We start from the raw sequence: 20,179 nt of genomic DNA on the forward strand, positions 1-20,179 counted from the left end.
ATGAAATCTCAAAAATTATCTCAAACATGTCAACATAAAGAACAATCAAAGGGTTTGTTACACTTCTATAGCATCGACCCTCAAAAGAAAAGTTAAACAGCTCACATGCAATAATCTCCAGATATTAATAACATTATCCGAATATCATCTGCTCCTCATCTTGATAACAGTATGATGATTCTATGTCAGCTTTTTTACCATGCTGCTAACTTACGAGGTCGCAGGTACAGTTAACATTTCACTGCATCTTACTGTTACCACTATTTTCCTTGTTCTCAGCTTATACCATACCATACCATATAAGTATATTACAAGTAATAATACCAGCATACCATTTCTGATCTCAAATATGAACTGAAAGGTATTAAATACATATATAAAAATATATTTTGTACATTCTGGTCACCAATGACAACACCTAACTTTAAAAACATTATGCCTCTAGTGTTCACGGGAAATCTAAGCTTATCCTCATAAACATGTCAATATCAAGAAACAGCGAAAAAAAAGGGCTTTAGCCATTATTGTGATTTTTTTACCAAGTAGAGTTCCTTATGTCAAGCAGTCCTGAAGATTGAGGGCATGTTAAGGACAGTACTGAATCCAGTTTATGAACAACTTGCCCTCGATAAACTGAACTTCTTGTCCAGCCAAGCCTCTGACATCACTGTAGGAGTTTTTGTCCTCAAGGTCCTGCTTTGGAAGATCTTCTCTGACAGAGAAATGTTTCTCCTGGAGCCCATGAGGCCTGAACAAAACATGGCGATGATAGGACAAGGTTTAGTTAGAGGTTTTGTTGGTGGCCGTCAGGTCTAGGGCAGTTCTTAATGGTAGGTCTATTACTCACATTTAAGTTTTCCTGTCACAAAGTTTGACAACACATCGGTCACGTTTGCATCTGATTCGTCTTTGATCCCCCGAAACAGTAGATTGAATCCCCTTTGATAGCGTTCATACTCTAACATTTCACTTTCAAGGCTGGATAAACGGGTGAGAATATTTGAAACGGTTTGCACTTAATGCTATCACTGTATTGGTCTGTAATGTTATACGTACAAACTCTGGTAACACTGCAGGGAAGTAACTCGGTAGCTGCTTCAAGTTCCAAAACCTAGATTTTAAACACCATGAAGGAATTTAGATTTCCCCACGAGCGAGTCATTGAGTGAGGATTAGATGTGCATTAAAAAGTATTTCAACAAGAACACGTAGTGACAGATCTGTGTGGGAGGAAAGCCCGAGTTGACACCGGTCATGTACCTATCCCCTCCATGAAATCCTCGAACACGGGTATGCTGCTGCTAAACCATGCAATGGTCAAACAGGGGTGAATATGGGATTCAAACCTCTGGGATTCCGACCAACGAATCCTGGCACAGCCGAGGGCGCATATTTTAACGTAAAGTACAAACACGTGAGTTATAACAAAACATATTTCATGTTGCAACCATTTATCTCATAACGGTAGTTTATTCAGTACACAACAATGTTGTTGTGACAAAGACAATGAAATTAAGAAGCATAATAGGTAAATACTTGGTATCAGTGTGGAACTATCGCTTGTCTCAAGGTGAGGGGTACCACATGAAAACATTAAATTACAAATCAGGCGTCTGCCCAGTACCCGTATAATCCTTTGGTTAACTGGCTAATTAACAAAGTTCATGTGGAGTAGGGTTGGGTGAGGATGGACAAGGTCTGGTAGGGGTGGGGGTGTTGGTCAGTCTGGTGGTCGTTGATTGGACCTTGAGTTGATATCAGATATAAGTAAATATGTTCTGCTGGACACACATTCTCTCTGAGAAATCCGAAAGATAGTACTCTTTGATATTCTCAATGACGTCATCGAAGATTCCCTATAACCATGATAGCTATAAGCACCAGTAGAACGCCGCTTGTCTGTCTGTCTGCTGCCCCTGAAGCAAAGAATAGTTAATACAGATACAAGTGCACGTGATTCATTATCTCCCTGAGGCAAGGATGTCCACTAAAGTACTCACGGAAATGAAAAAAAACCTGTTTTTTCGATCTCAGATTTTAAATAAATGCAGTAAATATACAAATTATATAAATATTCAAACAACTCAATTCGTACTAATTGGGCCTTGGCACAAATACAGCGTATCTAAGGTTTTTATGTCTTTTTACACGTAAAAGTGTGTAAAAATATGAACAAAACAGACCATTGTGAAAATGAGCATAACCAGATGTTAGTAGAACAAGGTGAATGTCCATGACCTATGACACCTTGGCGACAGGTGAAAACAGGTGCTTGAAACCCACGTGCATGTGATTTGTCAGTGGTTAGTGATTTGTGAGTGGCATTGTGGGATAGTGAATCATCGTCAAAATATCAGAACGTAAAAGTAACATATTCCCTTCTCAAACAACAACTTACATGTCATTATTATTATGTACATAAACATAGCTGTTATTTTTATTGTTGTTTTGATAACTTTTTTTCAGGCTAATTTGCATAATGCCTATAGCCTGTTTCTGCCATGTCAATTTGGACTTAGTTTTATTTTTGAATGTTGAAAGTGCCTACAAATTACCTCCTGTAAAGTACATTTTGTATTGAACACTGAGATAAAACTAGCAAATCCAGACTAGTACTTTTCCAGTTGTTTTGTTATTTCGTATTTCCATCTACGTAATGCTTTGTGTCGATTATTAAATCCAGAAAAGCAGGTTTTTTTCATTTCCATGAGTACTTTAGCCTATATAGAAGCCTAGTTCCTGCCTTTGCCATTTCAAGCCTACTTTTCTGGGCTCGATTGTGGCGCCACCCCGTGTTGAACACGAGACCCGATCGCTGTTCTTATTTCAATGGCTTCACAAAGATGACTACCTTAGCAGCTGACCTGCTCGATCAGATAACGAAAAGAATTGAGATTTCATCACTGACAGCGAAACAAAATGACAGATTACCACAGTAAAGATACCTATTACTGTCGTATTACGCTTTTACAATAACAGAGGCATACATATTTGTATGACAAATGACAAATGACTTTATGACAAATGACGGACATCGTCACAAAGGACGGACAGGCCAAGCTGGGAGACTTAATTATGTAACAGTCTGTATTGTGTGACGTCAGTGCGCTAACTGTGCGAGGCGATACAGTTTTACTTTAGTTATTTAACTTGTAACTTTTATATTTCTTTATGCTTATAAGTTATGGAAATCTGTATTCACATTGTAAATATATACTCACCACCATACATATAAGAGGTATGAGATTGGTTTGATGCACAGACGGACATAATGGCATGTTGTGCACACCGACGCTTATGAACGCATCACATGTGACGTCATAGATCCATGACTCGAGATGCACTATTTGTCTCGTGCAGGATAAGCATGTAAAGTCACATTCTGGCGCAGTGGTGACTCAGCATAACACCAATGCCTCAGGCTCATTTGCATATCACGTGACGGACTTTTCTCTTGTTTGTAAACAAATGTGCTTTTTCATAAATCAGTATAGAACGGACTAATGCAAGTATTTTGGGACTCTTAACATATTGTTTTGCATAATTATATAGATATGCTACTACGACTGCGAAAATAAATTTCATGACAATATAAACTAACGTCCAAACGGCCAAGAACAGGCAGACCCAGGGTGACCTAGCCCAATGATGACCGGTACTTGCGTACCTTGCACCTCCGAAATCGCTTCCTGACAGTGACGTCATCGGCGACAAATGCCTTAGGTCACAGGGTTAGTCGACAGACAGTGGCCAGGAGACTCGGGGCTCATGAAATCAGGGCTTTTAGACCATACAGAGGACAGCTATTGACAGCGCAACATCGTCGTCTGCGATTGAGATGGGCCCGGACTGTACGACGTTGGCAACGACGTGACTGGCAGAGGGATGTCTTCACTGACGAAAGTCGATTCCGTATGTTTAGGGCTAATGGAAGACAACGTGTTTACAGCCGAAGGGGTGAGCGAACGGCGGCGTGTTGCGTGCAGGAGGTCGTACCATATGGTGGAGGGAGTGTCATGGTGGGGGGAGGGATCTGTGGGCAGGAGAGGACACCCCTGGTCATCGTTGACGGACACTTGACAGCTCAGCGTTACATGGATAACATTCTTCGTCCAGTTGTCCATTTCTCAAACAGCAGCCACATGGTGTCATTTATCAGCATGACAACGCTAGCGCCCATACAACCAGAATTATCACTAACTTCCCCGCAGCCAACAACGTAATCTTCCTGTCGTGGCCTGCACGCTCACCCGACATGTCCACCATAGAACACCTCTGGGACTTGATGGATCGTTGTGTTCGACAATGACCACACTTTCCAGCCAACCGGCAAGAACGGATCTTGGCCCTCCAAGAAGAATGGCGTCAAATCCCAGGTGACCTCATCAGACGACTGACTTTTTCTGTGCGTGGAAGAGTTTTTGCGTGTATTGAGGCACTTTGTGGTCACACACGCTACTCATGACTTGTTATTGAACGTGAGCGATTGTTTATGTACTCTGCCTATTGTCCATGATTCTGAGAGCTCGAGTTTTGTACCACACCCAACTTTGGGGGGCTTTGACGTCATTCTCGGTCGCGGTATGATTGTCATTTTCAGTGTTGATTATGTTGATATATCGATCTTCTCAATACACTTTACATCATGCATGTATGTTTTGTTGTTTTTTAGCAAGAGTGATTTCAAACTCTGGTAAAGTTTCTTTTCGGCGTCAGTTTATGTTTATACATCAAAATGACCGTATCGCTAGCTCTCCGTTGGGCTTCGATAACAGCACGTGGAGCCGTACAACCCATGTAAACAAAGGTTAACTACGCAAAAACAAGTAGATTTTCACGTATTAGGATACTTTCTTTATGAACCGTAATTTCTTTGACATTTGTTTATGAAAATGTGTCGGCTTGTCAAACTTAAACGGATGAAAAGCTGATTCAATATCTTGAATCGACTGTTAAAGATGTGACGAATCGTCACATGGCGCTTGCCTGTGGCAGAGAGGTACTTCGCCCGCTGGCTGCCGGCCGCATGGAGCTCTGGGTGGGAGAGTGCGTGTAAAGTTTGGAAATCACGAGCGGCATATCGTCATAAGAATAAAGACACTCTGTGGTAACACTTGACTGATTTGCTGACATCAATGAGTACACACTGCAAACATCTCTTCATAACGTACAAACTTCTCTATATGTTTCTATGGTTGGCGGGTTTTTAGGCGGTAAGAATATATATAAAAAGTAGCTATGTGAGACACTACACAGCGTCTGGTAACACTGCACATCGCCGCAACATGAAACGGCCAGCGCCGGAGCTAGGGGGGAGGGGGGGGGGGGGGGGGTGCATACAATAATGTATGCACTCAAATGCATAAAAGTACTTGGGTGAGTTGATTGAAAACGTTTTCTGATTGGACTGTCGATAGGTGCGATAGTCCATTCATATATTAGTAGGCTTGAAATGGCAAAGGTGGGAACCAGATTTTGATATAGGTGAGTGAACACGCTTTCCTCGGGGAGAAGACAGTAAACATGTATACAATAGTTAGTGTATTCGAGATGTATTGCTCGGATCTTCAAACTTCCTCTTGGATAAATATTATGTCAAAAGGATTAATAATATTGACATTTGCTGCGTACTTGATCCCTAACTACAGAACTTACCAACGTTTATCGAAATTAATCGTAAGAGGACACGTTAGGATAAGGGACTATTAGTTGACTAGAAACGTTAGATTTGATTCAGTTCATCCTGTGGAGTTTCTTTCCTACACCGAGTTGAATGTAGTTTACCACATGTTTCTATTGATGTCATTTCTAACACTTCTCATGTTCAGATCCTAGCAAACATATTCCCTAAAGCTTCAATCATCAACGTTTTACACATTTCATCCCTGTCTATACATGTCGTGTTATAACAAGACCTACACATGCAACTGCGAACGTAAGCAAAGGCAAACTCTCATTTATCACAACATCGGATAACTTTCTTAACGATGTCTAAAGGCTTTGATCATTTCTTACCTCATGCAGATCATTTGTCGTACTTTGTCCTTTGAAAACAAATTCAGGGCAAATCTCGTCTCTATCTGCCAACTCCTAACGCCTCCTTACATGGTCACCCATCAGCCTCAACGTCACCTAACCTGCCCACCCTATACTCCCAACGCCACCTAAAATTGTCACCTGTAAACCTCAACGTAATCTAACCTGCCCACCCTATATTCCCAACGCCACCTTACATTGTCACCTGTAAACCTCGTCACCTAACCTGCCCACCCTCAACTCCCAACGCCACCTTCCGTTGTCACCTGTAAACCTCGTCACCTAACCTGCCCACCCTATACCTCCAACGCCACCTTACATTGTCACCTGTTAACCTCGTCACCTAACCTGCCCACCCCATACTTCAAACGACACATTACATGGTCACCCATCACCCTCAACGTCACCTAACCTGCCCACCCTATACTTCAAACGCCACCTTACATTGTCACCTGTAAACCTCAACGTCACCTAACCTGCCAACCCTCAAATCCCAACGTCACCTTACATTGTCACACGTCAGCTTCGACGTCACCTAACCTGCCCAGCCTCAAATCCCAACGTCACATTACATTGTCACACGTCAGCTTCGACGTCACCTAACCTGCCCACCCAATAATCCCACTTGACCTCAACTACTAAACCACGCCCATCCTCAATCACATTCTCGACCCGGCTTCTGAACCCAACCCTATCTGTCCTACCCATCCTACCCGAACCGACCCCTCTCTCCATCAGACCTTACCTCCAATGCCCCAGGCGATCCCTCTCTCCATCACACATTACCTCCAATGCTCCAGCCGATCCCTCTCTCCATCACACCTTACCTCCAATGCCCCAGGCGATCCCTCTCTCCATCACACCTTACCTCCATGCCCCAGGCGACCCCTCTCTCCATCACACCTTACCTCCAATGCCCCAGGCGATCCCTCTCTCCATCACACCTTACCTCCAATGCTCCAGCCGATCCCTCTCTCCATCACACCTTACCTCCAATGCTCCAGCCGATCCCTCTCTCCATCACACCTTACCTCCAATGCCCCAGGCGATCCCTCTCTCCATCACACCTTACCTCCATGCCCCAGGCGACCCCTCTCTCCATCACACCTTACCTCCAATGCCCCAGGCGATCCCTCTCTCCATCACACCTTACCTCCAATGCCCCAGGCGATCCCTCTCTCCATCACACCTTACCTCCAATGCCCCAGGCGACCCCTCTCTCCATCACACCTTACCTCAAATGCTCCAGCCGATCCCTCTCTCCATCACACCTTACCTCCAATGCCCCAGGCGATCCCTCTCTCCATCACACCTTACCCCCAATGCCCAAGGCGATCCCTCTCTCCATCACACCTTACCTCCAATGCCCCAGGCGACCCCTCTCTCCATCACACCTTACCCCCAATGCCCCAGGCGATCCCTCTCTCCATCACACATTACCTCCAATGCCCCAGGCGATCCCTCTCTCCATCACACCTTACCTCCAATGCCCCAGGCGATCCCTCTCTCCATCACACCTTACCTCCAATGCCCCAGGCGATCCCTCTCTCCATCACACCTTACCTCAAATGCTCCAGGCGATCCCTCTCTCCATCACACCTTACCCCCAATGCCCCAGGCGATCCCTCTCTCCATCACACCTTACCTCCAATGCCCCAGGCGATCCCTCTCTCCATCACACCTTACCTCCAATGCCCCAGGCGATCCCCCTCTCCATCACACCTTACCTCCAATGCCCCAGGCGACCCCTCTCTCCATCACACCTTACCTCCAATGCTCCAGCCGATCCCTCTCTCCATCACACCTTACCTCAAATGCTCCAGCCGATCCCTCTCTCCATCACACCTTACCTCCAATGCCCCAGGCGATCTTCTCACAGGCAACATTGGCTCGGACGTCGCAAGGGACGTCGTTGTATTGGCCGCCGTAGTACATGACGGCGCAGTTCTCGTTACCCCCGTGATTGTTTGGCTCCTGGGCCCAGTTACTACAACAAAAACAAGCATGTATGATCAGAGTCTGACTATGAGACAAGGTACAACGTGATATAAGGATCTGATTCATAATTTCGACATGAACTTGAACAGATCGAGATAGCCAGATCACATGACATCACGTTCTGATTCATAAGGTCGACATGAACTTGCACAGACAGCCAGATCACTTGAAATAAGGTTTTGACTCATAAGGTCGACATGAACTTGCACAGATAGCAAGAACAACATATGTCGTGAATACATCGACTGCAGACTTTTAGTTCGCAACTTTTTGAAGTAAATAATTTAGTTGTGTTTGCATGTGTTTGTGTCGGGTGCCAGCGGTAGGGCAGGATACGCTCATCTTTAAGCGAACATCTGGTATCATCACTATTTAATGGTGATTCATAAACACATGCTCATGATATACTCAGAATCGTACAATAGACTCAGATTTTGGCAGGGATTTCTTATGATAATGGAAAATGTTCAGTCCCTTTTTTTAAACTGTTGACATAAGCTTGTTGTTTACACGCTCCGGCCAACTCACATAGAGCCTGGTTGAGGGGGAGGGTTCCAGGTGTCCGCGAACAGCCACACCCCCTCAGCAGCAGCGTCAGTCAGGTCCGTCCACCACCCCACGGGGGACTCGGGGTACGACCCCAGCTGGGTCTCGATGAAGGTCTGGGAGAAATAGCAAGATAGTGGATGTTAAATATTTTGTCTTTATTTTACTCAATGTCACCAACATCAAACAGTGATTGTAGCAATGTATCAAATTTTATTTATTTTTTCATAAATAATTGTAAGTAGAAAATGACAAAAAATACTGTTTATAATTATCTTGCTGTCTCCATACACATGGGTATGTATCTCCCTATCATTACTATTGTACAGATTGTATATCCTCTTGCACATGAGGTGTCTCAGCCTTTCCTCGTTATTATCTGACAACTTGGGATTCTGACCGATGAGAGGGAACCCCTAGATAACACTGGTTAATGTTGCAGGAATTGTCTGTGGGTGTCGTGTGAAACGTCATGTACTAACAGAAAGTGGTTGTGTTATAACGACCGTTTGAAAAGTATTTTTTCTTTGTTTGATTCTTGGTTGTTTAACGCCGAACTGAGCAATATTCCAGCTATATGACCGCGGTCTGTAAATAATCGAGTCTTGACCAGACAATCCAGTGATTGACATCATGAAAATCGACCCACGCAAATGGAATACGATGACATGCATCAACCAATTCAGCGAGTCTGACCACCCGGCCCCGTCAGTAGCCTTTTACGGCAAGCATGGGTTGCTGAAGACCAATTCTACCCCGGATCTTCACGGGTTGAAAAGTATTTCGTTTATCACTGTGTGTAAGCAAAGTGTTCGATGAACTCACACTGACACGTTTCGAAGACGTTACTCATGGTGACATATACAAGCATGGTTATGTTAACAGACCAGGGATCATAAACGCACGGATTTCACCGACGTCATTTGAACTGATTCAGTAATATACAGCATATGTTAAAACAAATGAATATAAAGTAATACATTGTATTAATATATTAATTAAAATCGATTGCCTGTTCGTGCTGATCGTTGACAGCAAGCAATGAAGCCTCGTCCATACCAGACAGCTTCCTGCACAACTCTCGCGCCTCCCACCACGTGACTATGGCGGAAGTAGTTCTGTTGCTGATGTAGTAACACGTTGTGACGTCATCATAGTTACGCGTCACCCATGTTGATGGGCAGGGCGCACCTGTAGAAAAGCTCTGATTTAACTGAAATAATGTTCAAATCACAACTCGCTCACTCGCTAGTGTCAAGTTCCATCTTTATTCCATAGCCTTATTGCCTCTGTACTAAGGCCTACATATACAGGTCTACATGACCGTTTGAACATCAGTACTCCGTCTGTATCTCACAGACGGTAGCATCCCCCTACCCTCTGTCTGTGTCTCACATATGTCCACATCCCCATACCTTCTGCCTGTATCTCAAAGATGTCCACATCCACCTACCTTCTGCCTGTATCTCACAGATGTCCACATCCACCTACCTTCTGCCTGTATCTCACAGTTGTCCACATCCACCTACCTTCTGTCTGTATCTCACAGATGTCCACATCCCCCTACCTTCTGCCTGTATCTCACAGATGTCCACATCCCCCCTACCTTCTGCCTGTATCTCACAGATGTCCACATCCACCTACCTTCTGTCTGTATCTCACAGTTGTCCACATCCCCCTCCCTTCTGTCTGTATCTCACAGATGTCCACATCCCCCTACCTTCTGCCTGTATCTCACGGATGTCCACATCCCCCTACCTTCTGTCTGTGTCTCACAGATGTCCACATCCCCCTACCTTCTGCCTGTATCTCACAGATGTCCACATCCCCCCTACCTTCTGCCTGTATCTCACAGATGTCCACATCCACCTACCTTCTGTCTGTATCTCACAGTTGTCCACATCCCCCTCCCTTCTGTCTGTATCTCACAGATGTCCACATCCCCCTACCTTCTGCCTGTATCTCACGGATGTCCACATCCCCCTACCTCCTGTCTGTGTCTCACAGATGTCCACATCCCCCTACCTTCCGGCTGTATCTCACAGATGTCCACATCCACCTACCTTCTGCCTGTATCTCACAGATGTCCACATCCCCCTACCTTCGGTCTGTATCTCACAGATGTCCACATCCCCCTACCTTCGGTCTGTATCTCACAGATGTCCACATCCCCCTACCCTCTGCCTGTATCTCACAGATGTCCACATCCCCCCACCTTCTGCCTGTATCTCACAGAAGTCCACATCCCCCTACCTTCCGGCTGTATCTCACAGATGTCCACATCCCCCTACCCTCTGCCTGTATCTCACAGAAGTCCACATCCCCCTACCTTCCGGCTGTATCTCACAGATGTCCACATCCCCCTACCATCTGCCTGTATCTCACAGATGTCCACATCCCCCTACCTTCTGCCTGTATCTCACAGATGTCCACATCCCCCTACCTTCTGTCTGTGTCTCACAGATGTCCACATCCCCCCACCTTCTGCATGTATCTCACGGATGTCCACATCCCCCTACCTTCTGCCTGTATCTCACGGATGTCCACATCCCCCTACCTTCTGCCTGTATCTCACAGATGTCCACATCCCCACCCAACACTACCTTCTGCCTGTATCTCACAGATGTAGCCGGCCTGGGAGAAGCAGGATGCGTCAAAGTAGCTAATGTCGTAGCTGATATAGGCGCAGTTTTCTTCACCCATCAGGTTGTCCGGTTGAAGTGTCCATGGTCTGCCAGACATATATATGTCAACAGTGATGCTGTATTAACATATTTCAGTATCATGTTTTTAAGAATTCGTTCTCCTTATTGATCAAAGAAAATATGACCAGCAAATAAATGTCGAGACGTATAAGCGCTGGATGTGTGTTGTGCACGTGTACGCGAACAAAAACAAAAGGTCTTTACATGGCAAGCTAATAATGCAAATGTCTATAATTATTCTAAAACGTTAATGGTTATTCACGTTTAGATAATTACTTTGATGTTAATGTGAACTGATTGTATGTGCTCCTCACATGAGATTCATCTGAGCCGGGTCCCCATCCAACCACCGCCATTTGTTACCTCCTGTAGGATACCGCTCCAGGCCTGTCCAGAAGTTGTTGCCTAGGATACGCTCTGTCTGTAGCTGAATCCACCTCTGTAACAAAACCTGGTGCCTACATGACAGGGACGTCATGGGGAATACTCAATACAGGGACATCTAAGCCAAGACTCATGAATGTGACTTTCTGTAATTTGATCACTTTAACAAAGATGGCGTCTTACAAAATGACTCGCCTCCCCAAAACGACAATCCCCTAGAGGGACCAACTACATTTGGGTCACTTCCTTCACTCGACTACCAAAGGATCACTACACTCCAAGGACTTACCACCCAGTACACTAAACCCTAAGAAGACTTCCGGGTAAGGTCACTACTTTCCAAGAGGACTTCCCAACAAGGGCACGACCTTCTCAGGGCACCATATCTCAAGAGGATTTACCACGAAGGGCACTACACTCCAAGAGGTGTCCCACCAAGGGCATTACACCCAAGAGGACGTCCCACCAAGGGCATTACACCCAAGAGGACGTCCCACCAAGGTCACTACACCCCAAGAGGACTTCCCAACAAGGTCACTACCATCCAAGAGGACGTCCCAACAAGGGCACTACACCCCAAAAGGACTTCCCACTAACATCACCACATCTTAAGAGGACATCCCACCAAAGGTTCCATATCTCAAGATGACCTTCCACCAAGGGCACCACACCTCAAGAGGACTTTCCACCAAGGGCACATCATTTTGAGAGGACCTACCACCAAGAGCACTGAAGGGTTACCCACCATCTGATCTTTTGTTTCAACCTTCAGAAGACGCCCCCCTCTGTGGCGGCAGAAAGCGACTGCCTGACTCTGGGTCAAGGTCACGTTGGCGTTGAAGACATAACACTTGTGTCCCGCCCTCAGCCACAGCCCAGGACACCCCAACTCCTCTTCCACGTGAACATCGGCTACGGAGAATTCATTAGGTTAAACCACAAATCAGTTGTATATCAGAACCTAGGATAGTGTTTACCTGACGTCCATTTTAATCCTTTATATTTTGGATAATCAAACCAGGTACACACTATCCATCATGACATAGGGGGCACGGGTGGCCCAGTTGATTAAGGCGCCGCGATTCGCTGTGGAGAGTTGCGTCCCTTGGGCATGCCAGAAACCTATGATTGTGGGTTCGAATCCCGGTTCGCCCCGATTATGTTTCTAGGTTTGTCAGCACCATACCCGTGCTCGTGGGTTTCACCGAAGTGGTAAACGTCTGAGACCTGCATCACTTCGGGCTTTCCTCCCACATTGAGCTAACACGCCACGATATAACTGGAATACTGTTAAAAGCGGCATTAAATTCAACTCACTCACATAATGCCATAGCCATTCCTGTTAATGCATGCGACGCTAACATAAAGTTGACTACGATGGTAGTCAACTTGCTGTGCAGAACGTTGTCCCTTAGCTGTTAGAACATGCGGGTCATGAGTTCAAATCCCAGATTCTCAATGATTTAAATATTTGTTCAACCATACCTAATATAAGAATGAAGATTGTGCTGTAACATCTAGGTTATGGATGGAAATAGTCACCTCATGTGATTATCTCGTTAACTCAGCAAATCAATTAAGCTAATTTAGTCAACTCAGATAATACATACGTCAACCTGATTTCAGATCACCTGTGACTGCATATTATGACAGCTTAGCTTCAATGACTGATGACTCTATGCACAGATAGGCATTGTTACAGCAGATTGTAATTCGCAATGCATCCGTCATAATAACTCAACACAAATGTTCAGACAATGTATACATTGTAAAATAGGTTCAGCGAGCAAGAAAGAGGTTAAATATTGTTAGTTTTTCATAAACTAACAGTGATAACAGACAGTACAATCATCCCGGAATACGAGTACAGGTAGTCTCAAAACTGCCCGGCTTGAATGATGTGGTGTTTTTCCTCATTGCTTGGTCCTCTTACAGTTCCTCTACAAAAAACATTGTGTGAAAGCGATATTCAGCACCGATGTAAACACATGTCAAAGCGTTCTTGTGTACCTGCTGCGTTGTGGTATCTGCAGGCGAAGAAGTTGTCGTTGTCGCAGTGGTCGTAGGATATGTGGCCGTTACTGTGCACCACTCCACACCGCTCCGTCGCCTGTAGGGAGTTTGGTAGGTGTTGCCAATGGCTGCAAGACGGGAGGATTCACATTTAGAAAACATTCTGTATTCGTTGTCTGTTCTGTAGGAGTGTGCGAGTGACTAAAATGTTTTGCATGGTATAAGTATTATACCACATTGCTGTTATAACTACATTAGTATATACTGTGTATCATATTAAAACATGCATCATACAAAAAACTAAAGACCATTATTTTACTTGACGTATAAGTTCATGCATATAGTAAACCTGTATACAGTACATCAATACATGCATCCACAATATTGCGTATATATCAATGCGTTATATAATATCGGATGCATGTAGTACGTGCATTATACAATATTGAACGGAATGAGTATATTCACGACATTATAGTTAATGCTTTAAGGCAATATATTACAATATTTAACGTTTACGGTACATGTGTTATACAATAGCAGACTAATTAGTAAATTCGCAATATACGTTTTGATCCAGAAGTACTTTGTACATGCATTATACGATATCGTATGACTAAGAATATTTGAAATTTGAAAGAATTCATCAGTTTGAAAGTGAAGGTATATGTTATCCGCAGTAAATGATTATATTACATAATTTTATTTTATTTAAACATATTTTATTGTCAAAAAAGACAAAAGGATTGGGCCCCAGTGCACCACTTATTGCCGCCTTCCCCCTGTATTACATAATGGATGCATCCGCCGGCGCACTGCTATTGGGCCACCTCCAATGTCCTTCCACTGCTCGGTCATTGAGGCCGGTCCACCACCGGTACCCCAGGTAGTACGCCTTCGTCAGCAGCTTCATCACAATCAACTGCAACATAACGGTAGATTTACAGGATGTTTGGTCATCAACCAACACCCCTGAGGATAAAGTTGCCAGGCCTCCCTTTGGTTTATTTTATGAACATGTACGCGACGGAGGGGTAGCCTGGTGGTGAAGGCGTTCGCTCATCACGCCGAAGGCCCGTGTTCGATTTTCCCTACATTGGTACAATGTGAGAAGCCCATTTCTTGTGTCCCTCTCCGTCATATTGCTATATAATGTTGCTATAAGCGGCGTAAAACCATAATCACTCACTCACTATAAAGATGTACGATTATTGTCATGCTGTTATTGCTGAAACGACTGTTGAGGTTAATCGTATCAAGAAATTTACCTGGACTGCAAGGCTTTGACTATTGAACTCGATCCCAAGATCCCCAGAGTGAGACATGTGCACATGCGCCCATGCTCTACATCCCCAAGATGTGTGTGCACATGCGCACAGGGATGCGCATGCGTGATACTCACATATTCTTGGCTGTCCTTGAAGCTGACGAGCGTGGGTCGGCTGACAGTTGCTGACGCCATCTGAGCGCACTGTGTCAAGGCTGTATCCCAGGTGACGAGCTGGGTGGAGTCTGACGTGTCACTGACGTAGAAGCAAGAGTTTCCCACAAGTGACCATCCGTCATCACACCCGTCAGCAACTGCACGACAGGACACAGCACAGGATATATATGGAGGGGGTCTTCAACCATGTTAGAACCAGGCTGAACGAATATTAAACGTAAAATGGATTTACCATTTACACGGTCGTTTAGTATTCGTTCATCCTGGTTCTAACATGGCTGGAGACCCCCTCCGTCTGGTACAGTGGTAGAGCGTCCGCCCGGAAAGATGCCAGGCCTCGTCATACCAAAAAAACATTAGAAGATGGTACTTGTTGTTACCCTGTCTGGAGCTCGGCATTAAGGGGCTAAAACAAGGACTGGTCGGCTCGGAGTCAGTTTACTGTGTCTGAGTTGGGTATTCCTGTTAAACTTCGGCATGGTATCTCAGTGTGCTAGCACTATAAATCGGCATCAGTCCGGACCAGTACAAGCAACCACACACACACACAGACACACGTGCATGTACGTCGCTATATAAGTGCAATAATCTTGGACGCGACGTTAAACCCAATTCACATTATCTCACCACCATGCGTGAATCCTGCTCTTGGTGTCTCTGTCAAGACATAGCTGGAATAATGTGTGACCTAACTCTAAACTCATTCACCTATTTGGGGTCAGCTATGTAACTCGCATGTAACCGAATTCGACAGCAAATATAAACCCTTTCCATAATCATACCATATTCATTGTTATGAAGTGTGTGTTGTATCAAACGAACATCAAATAGTCATGATACTAGGCGTTCCCGAAAAGGTCAGCGTATCCTGTCCTACCGGTTGCACCCGTCATTAACACATGCAAAGGCAAGTCAATGTTCCTCCGTCAACTTATGGTACAAGTCAAAACAGGGAATTGCATCGGGCGTCATTTTGGTCACTGATGCGCCAAATCTGGCTATGTTCTCCATATAACTACCGTTAAACATTTTGAAAACTTTATCTAAAGCTTTACTCCGCAAATGTACCCACCAGAATCCGCCTTGCATATATACCCCAGCTGGCGTGTACACATGTCGTCGCTAGCCCCGCCCAGGTAGTTGACGGCGACGCAGTTTTCGGCGTGTTTGACGTCGTCAGGTTCCTGGTTCCATACCCTGATAATTTATGGTAATTCATTATTTCATGAACCATCCAGAAAATATATTTTCATTTTCTTAAGTGAGCAACTGATAATGAGGTTATCTTTTCATTCGTAAAATGCATTATTCATCTTCACAGTTTGACATTCATTTTTTTAAGAACGAATTTTCCGCTTGTGAAGTACTCTTTTGTTTTCAAAAACCTGTTCCTAAACCTTATCGTAACTCAATGTTCTTATATTTCTGATAAAAATACATAACGTACGTAGATTGTTTGAGAAAATGCACCACTACAGAGACAACCGTTAATTTGGACGCTGCCTTCTCAAGCATATTCGTCCTGACTAACAAATATCTCAACGAATAAGAAATCTGTGGTGAACTATATTTTTCATATCACTATGGCTGATATGCCATATCATGACAGATTAACTGAAGTAATATGAAGGAATTTCGGGTTCTTTTTGGTAGTATAAAGTTATGTATGGACGTTCCCAGCGGTAATCACCTAGTTGTCGTTGTACAAAGCGAACTCAGCGCTAACGAGATTGTAACTCCCAAACCTTAACATAGACTTCCGACGGTCGTAGCGCTAACTTGTTTCGTACAGCGGCATCCTGGAAAGGTTCCACAAAACGATCTTAGCGCTACGACTATCATAAGTCACTGTAAAAGAATGGGAGTTACGATCGACTTAGCGCTAAGATCGGTTTATGGAACGGGTCCATGCAAGGCCGACTTGTCGGAGTGACATATCTGGACTAACGTGGTCTTACTGGACTGAACACACTGTCTAGATAAGGAGCGGCGGGGTAGCCTAGTGGTTAAAACGACGGCTCCTCACGCCGAAGACCGGGGTTCGAATCCTCACATGGATAATTATATGAAGCCCATTTTCCCGTGTTGCCCGCCGCGATATTGCTGGAATATTGCTAATAGCGGCGTAATACCATACCCACTCACTGTGCGGCTAAAACAAATAGGTGTCTACTGACACGGTGCCGTTGCTGACCGCCTGGTTACTGCCCCACGTCCACACATCCGGGTGGTCTAGTGTGGTCAGGTCCGTCCACCACCCGTCCACCTTCAGGGTCTTGGCCATAGCGGAGAACGCTTCCTAAAGGTACAAAATACACAGACCACGCTCTCGATATAACAAACGAAGATTGATTCGTGATTCTGTAATAATTCAATTTGTACTACTAACGTTTATGTCGAAATATGTATATTTCGTACTAATTCTGAACTGAAAGGCGGTTAATGGTATATATAAATCCCCAAGAAGCCTATTTCTTGTTAACTGTATTCTTACTCAAGGGCATTCAGGAGGCCTAGTGGTATAAGTGTTGGCTCGTCACGATGAAGACCCGTGTTCGATTCCCCAGAGAAGCCACTTTCTAGTGTCTCTACTCAATCTCATTAAAATCAGTTCTAAGTGCTCGCTACCGCTGCACCGAGGTCTGAATACATCGCATTACAGGTCATGTCAGAACGACCTTTCATCCAACCAATCAGAGCGTCGCTTACGAGATCGCGGAAGTGAAAGTCTGAATGTGTTAATGCAATGCAACATCAAACAGATTTAATACGAGGTAATTAGAGACTGTACGACTGATTCCGTCAAAATCATCGTCTATCTCTCTCTACAGGGTGTGTGTGGGAGGGGGGGGTGGGGGGGGTCGCCTTAGGCGCTGCAATGATTGTGGGTTTGAATTGTGTTCCTAGGTTTGTCATTACACTACCCGTGCTCGTGGGTGTCAGTGTTAAACGCCTGAGGCCTGTATCATTTTCGGCTGACACGCCATGATATAACTTGAAAACTGGAATATAAGAAAGCGGCGTTAACCCACTCACTCACTCACTCACTCACTCACTCACTCACTCACTCACGCTTCAATAGGATAAACATTTCAAACGCACGTTGGAAGAACAGCCATCTGTTAGACCTTCCAGAATGTACAATTTTCAATTTAGATTTAAGAACTTTGAAAAAAATATTTTGTCTACTTCCTGATACTCATTTCATAGGTCACTCACTCACTCACTCACTCACTCACTGTTACTTACGATGTCCTCGGGTGTCTGGAACCTGATCAGGGTGGACGACAGAGCGGCACACTCGGCGCTGGCTTCCTTCCAACTGAGCATGCGCTGTTTGCCGAACCGGAAGCAGCTTGACCCTGCACGGAGTAGGCCATGATGACAAGTAGGCGTCGATGGAGTTGTCTCAGTAGTTGCCGTCCCTGCGTCACTGAGGATGGCTGATGAACAGAAAACATTTATTGAACACCTCTCCGCCTGTATGTACCTGTACGTCACTCTAGACCTTGTGAATGCTCTCTCTCTCTCTAAATCTCTCTCACTAAATCTAAATCTCTCTCACACACTCTTTCTCTTCACTCTCTACTCTCTCATTCTCTCCCTTTCTCACTCTCTCTCTCTCTCTCTAAATCTCTAAATCTCTCTTACTCTCTCTCTCACAAAATCTAAATCTCTCTCACTCTTTCTCTTCACTCTCTACTCTCACTCTCTCTCACTAAATTCTCTCTCTCTCACTCTCTGTCACTAAATTCTCTCTCTCTAAACCTCTTTCCTACACACACTCTTTCTCTTCACTCTCACTCTCTCTCTCTCTCTCTCTTCTTCTCTCTCTCTCTCATTCTCTCCCTCTATCTAAATCTCTCTTTCACTCTCTCTTTCACTCTCTCTCTCTCACTCTCTCTCACTAAATTCTCTCTCTCTCTGAATCTCTCTCTCACTCTCTGTCACTAAATTCTCTCTCTCTAAACCTCTTTCCTACACACATTCTTTCTCTTCACTCTCTACTCTTTCTCACTCTCTCTAAATCTCTCACTCACTCTCTCTTTCTCTCTCTCTCTCTCTCTCTCTCTCTCTCACGCACACTCTTTCTCTTCACTCTCTACTCTCTCACAAAATCTCTCTCTCTCTCTTAATCTCTAAAACTCCCTCTCACTCTCTTTCACTAAAGCTCTCTCTGGTGATGAAAGTCATGGAAAATATTCGTGAAACCAACGAAGTTCTGACAAACAGTGGATCATAATCTGGACGAATATGCTATTCGTCGACACCCGCACGACACGACAAAGTAACGCAATTCAATCCAGTTGCAGCGTCTTAAACCTCAGCAGTATCCCAGCTGGATGACAGCAACTTGTAAATAATGAAGTCTGGACCAGACAATCCAGTGATTGATATTATGAGCGACACCCCCGATGCACGAAGTCAATTAAATCACCGAGCCAGACAACCAGGTCCCACTTGCACAAAGTGCTCTTAGCACTATGACTATCTTCAGTCCACGTTAGAGTATGGGAGCTGTTGTAGCGCTAAGATCGCTTTGTGCAAGCCGACCCTGATCTATATAGTTGTCCACATTCAATGATGTCTGGAGATTTTAACCCGGAATCCAAACGGAGGTGAACTAAAATAATAATATTTTAACCTGAATGGTGAGCGAATGGGCTGTCTAGTCTGTTCGGTACCTACCCAAGACGAGACATAACAGTCTCCGCAGAATAATAACCTCATTCCAGTTCCTGAGCGACACCATGACATATTATTGATGATATATGTGCTCGGGTTGTCGGCCGGTGTATGGAACCCCGTCGGGCCAAAAGCGTTACCGATTAACCCTTTCAGCATTGCATTACTCAAGGTACCCTACTGTTCAAAAGCCACCTACCTCGATCTCAATCCCGCGGCCAGGGTATCGACATCTGTTTAGTTTTCAGCGGTCGTAGTGGTATCGGGACCTTGTTCCGTTCGCATGTTCAAGTTAAAGAATTACGATTTTTTCGGAACGGGGCAAAGATCGCGATTATCAGTCAAGAAGAAAGGTTAGTTTTGAACC

The 20,179-nt window shown here is 44.7% G+C and overlaps 1 protein-coding gene across 1 annotated transcript; it reads right to left on the reverse strand.

The window, feature by feature from the left end:
• Positions 1 to 1,460: 1,460 nt before the first annotated feature.
• On the reverse strand, positions 1,461 to 19,879 carry LOC139452676 (macrophage mannose receptor 1-like). Its single transcript, XM_071234220.1, has 14 exons — positions 19,816 to 19,879; positions 18,376 to 18,569; positions 17,304 to 17,425; positions 16,199 to 16,323; positions 15,085 to 15,263; positions 14,474 to 14,604; positions 13,680 to 13,810; positions 12,415 to 12,581; positions 11,600 to 11,724; positions 11,184 to 11,311; positions 9,593 to 9,771; positions 8,563 to 8,696; positions 7,887 to 8,023; positions 1,461 to 1,916 (listed from the first exon to the last, which is right to left on the reverse strand). Exons 1-14 carry the CDS (start codon positions 19,877 to 19,879, stop codon positions 1,843 to 1,845), a joined length of 1,890 nt encoding a protein of 629 aa, XP_071090321.1. The 3' UTR covers positions 1,461 to 1,842.
• Between the last annotated feature and the right edge of the window lie 300 nt (positions 19,880 to 20,179).

The sequence above is a fragment of the Haliotis cracherodii genome, unplaced genomic scaffold (assembly GCF_022045235.1).
Source record: "Haliotis cracherodii isolate W230 unplaced genomic scaffold, xgHalCrac1.p SCAF_9, whole genome shotgun sequence".
Taxonomy (NCBI): Eukaryota; Metazoa; Mollusca; class Gastropoda; order Lepetellida; family Haliotidae; genus Haliotis; species Haliotis cracherodii.

Bases quoted from the DNA above. Each gene is read 5' to 3' on its own strand.
- LOC139452676 (XM_071234220.1), bottom strand. From the start codon at position 19,879: ATGGTGTCGCTCAGGAACTGGAATGAGGTTATTATTCTGCGGAGACTG. The intron at 14,605-15,084 runs GTGAGTATCACG...GTTATGTTGCAG, and splicing joins TCAAGGACAGCCAAGAATAT to TTGATTGTGATGAAGCTGCT. The intron at 11,725-12,414 runs GTGGGTAACCCT...GTTTTGTTACAG, and splicing joins TTGAAACAAAAGATCAGATG to AGGTGGATTCAGCTACAGAC.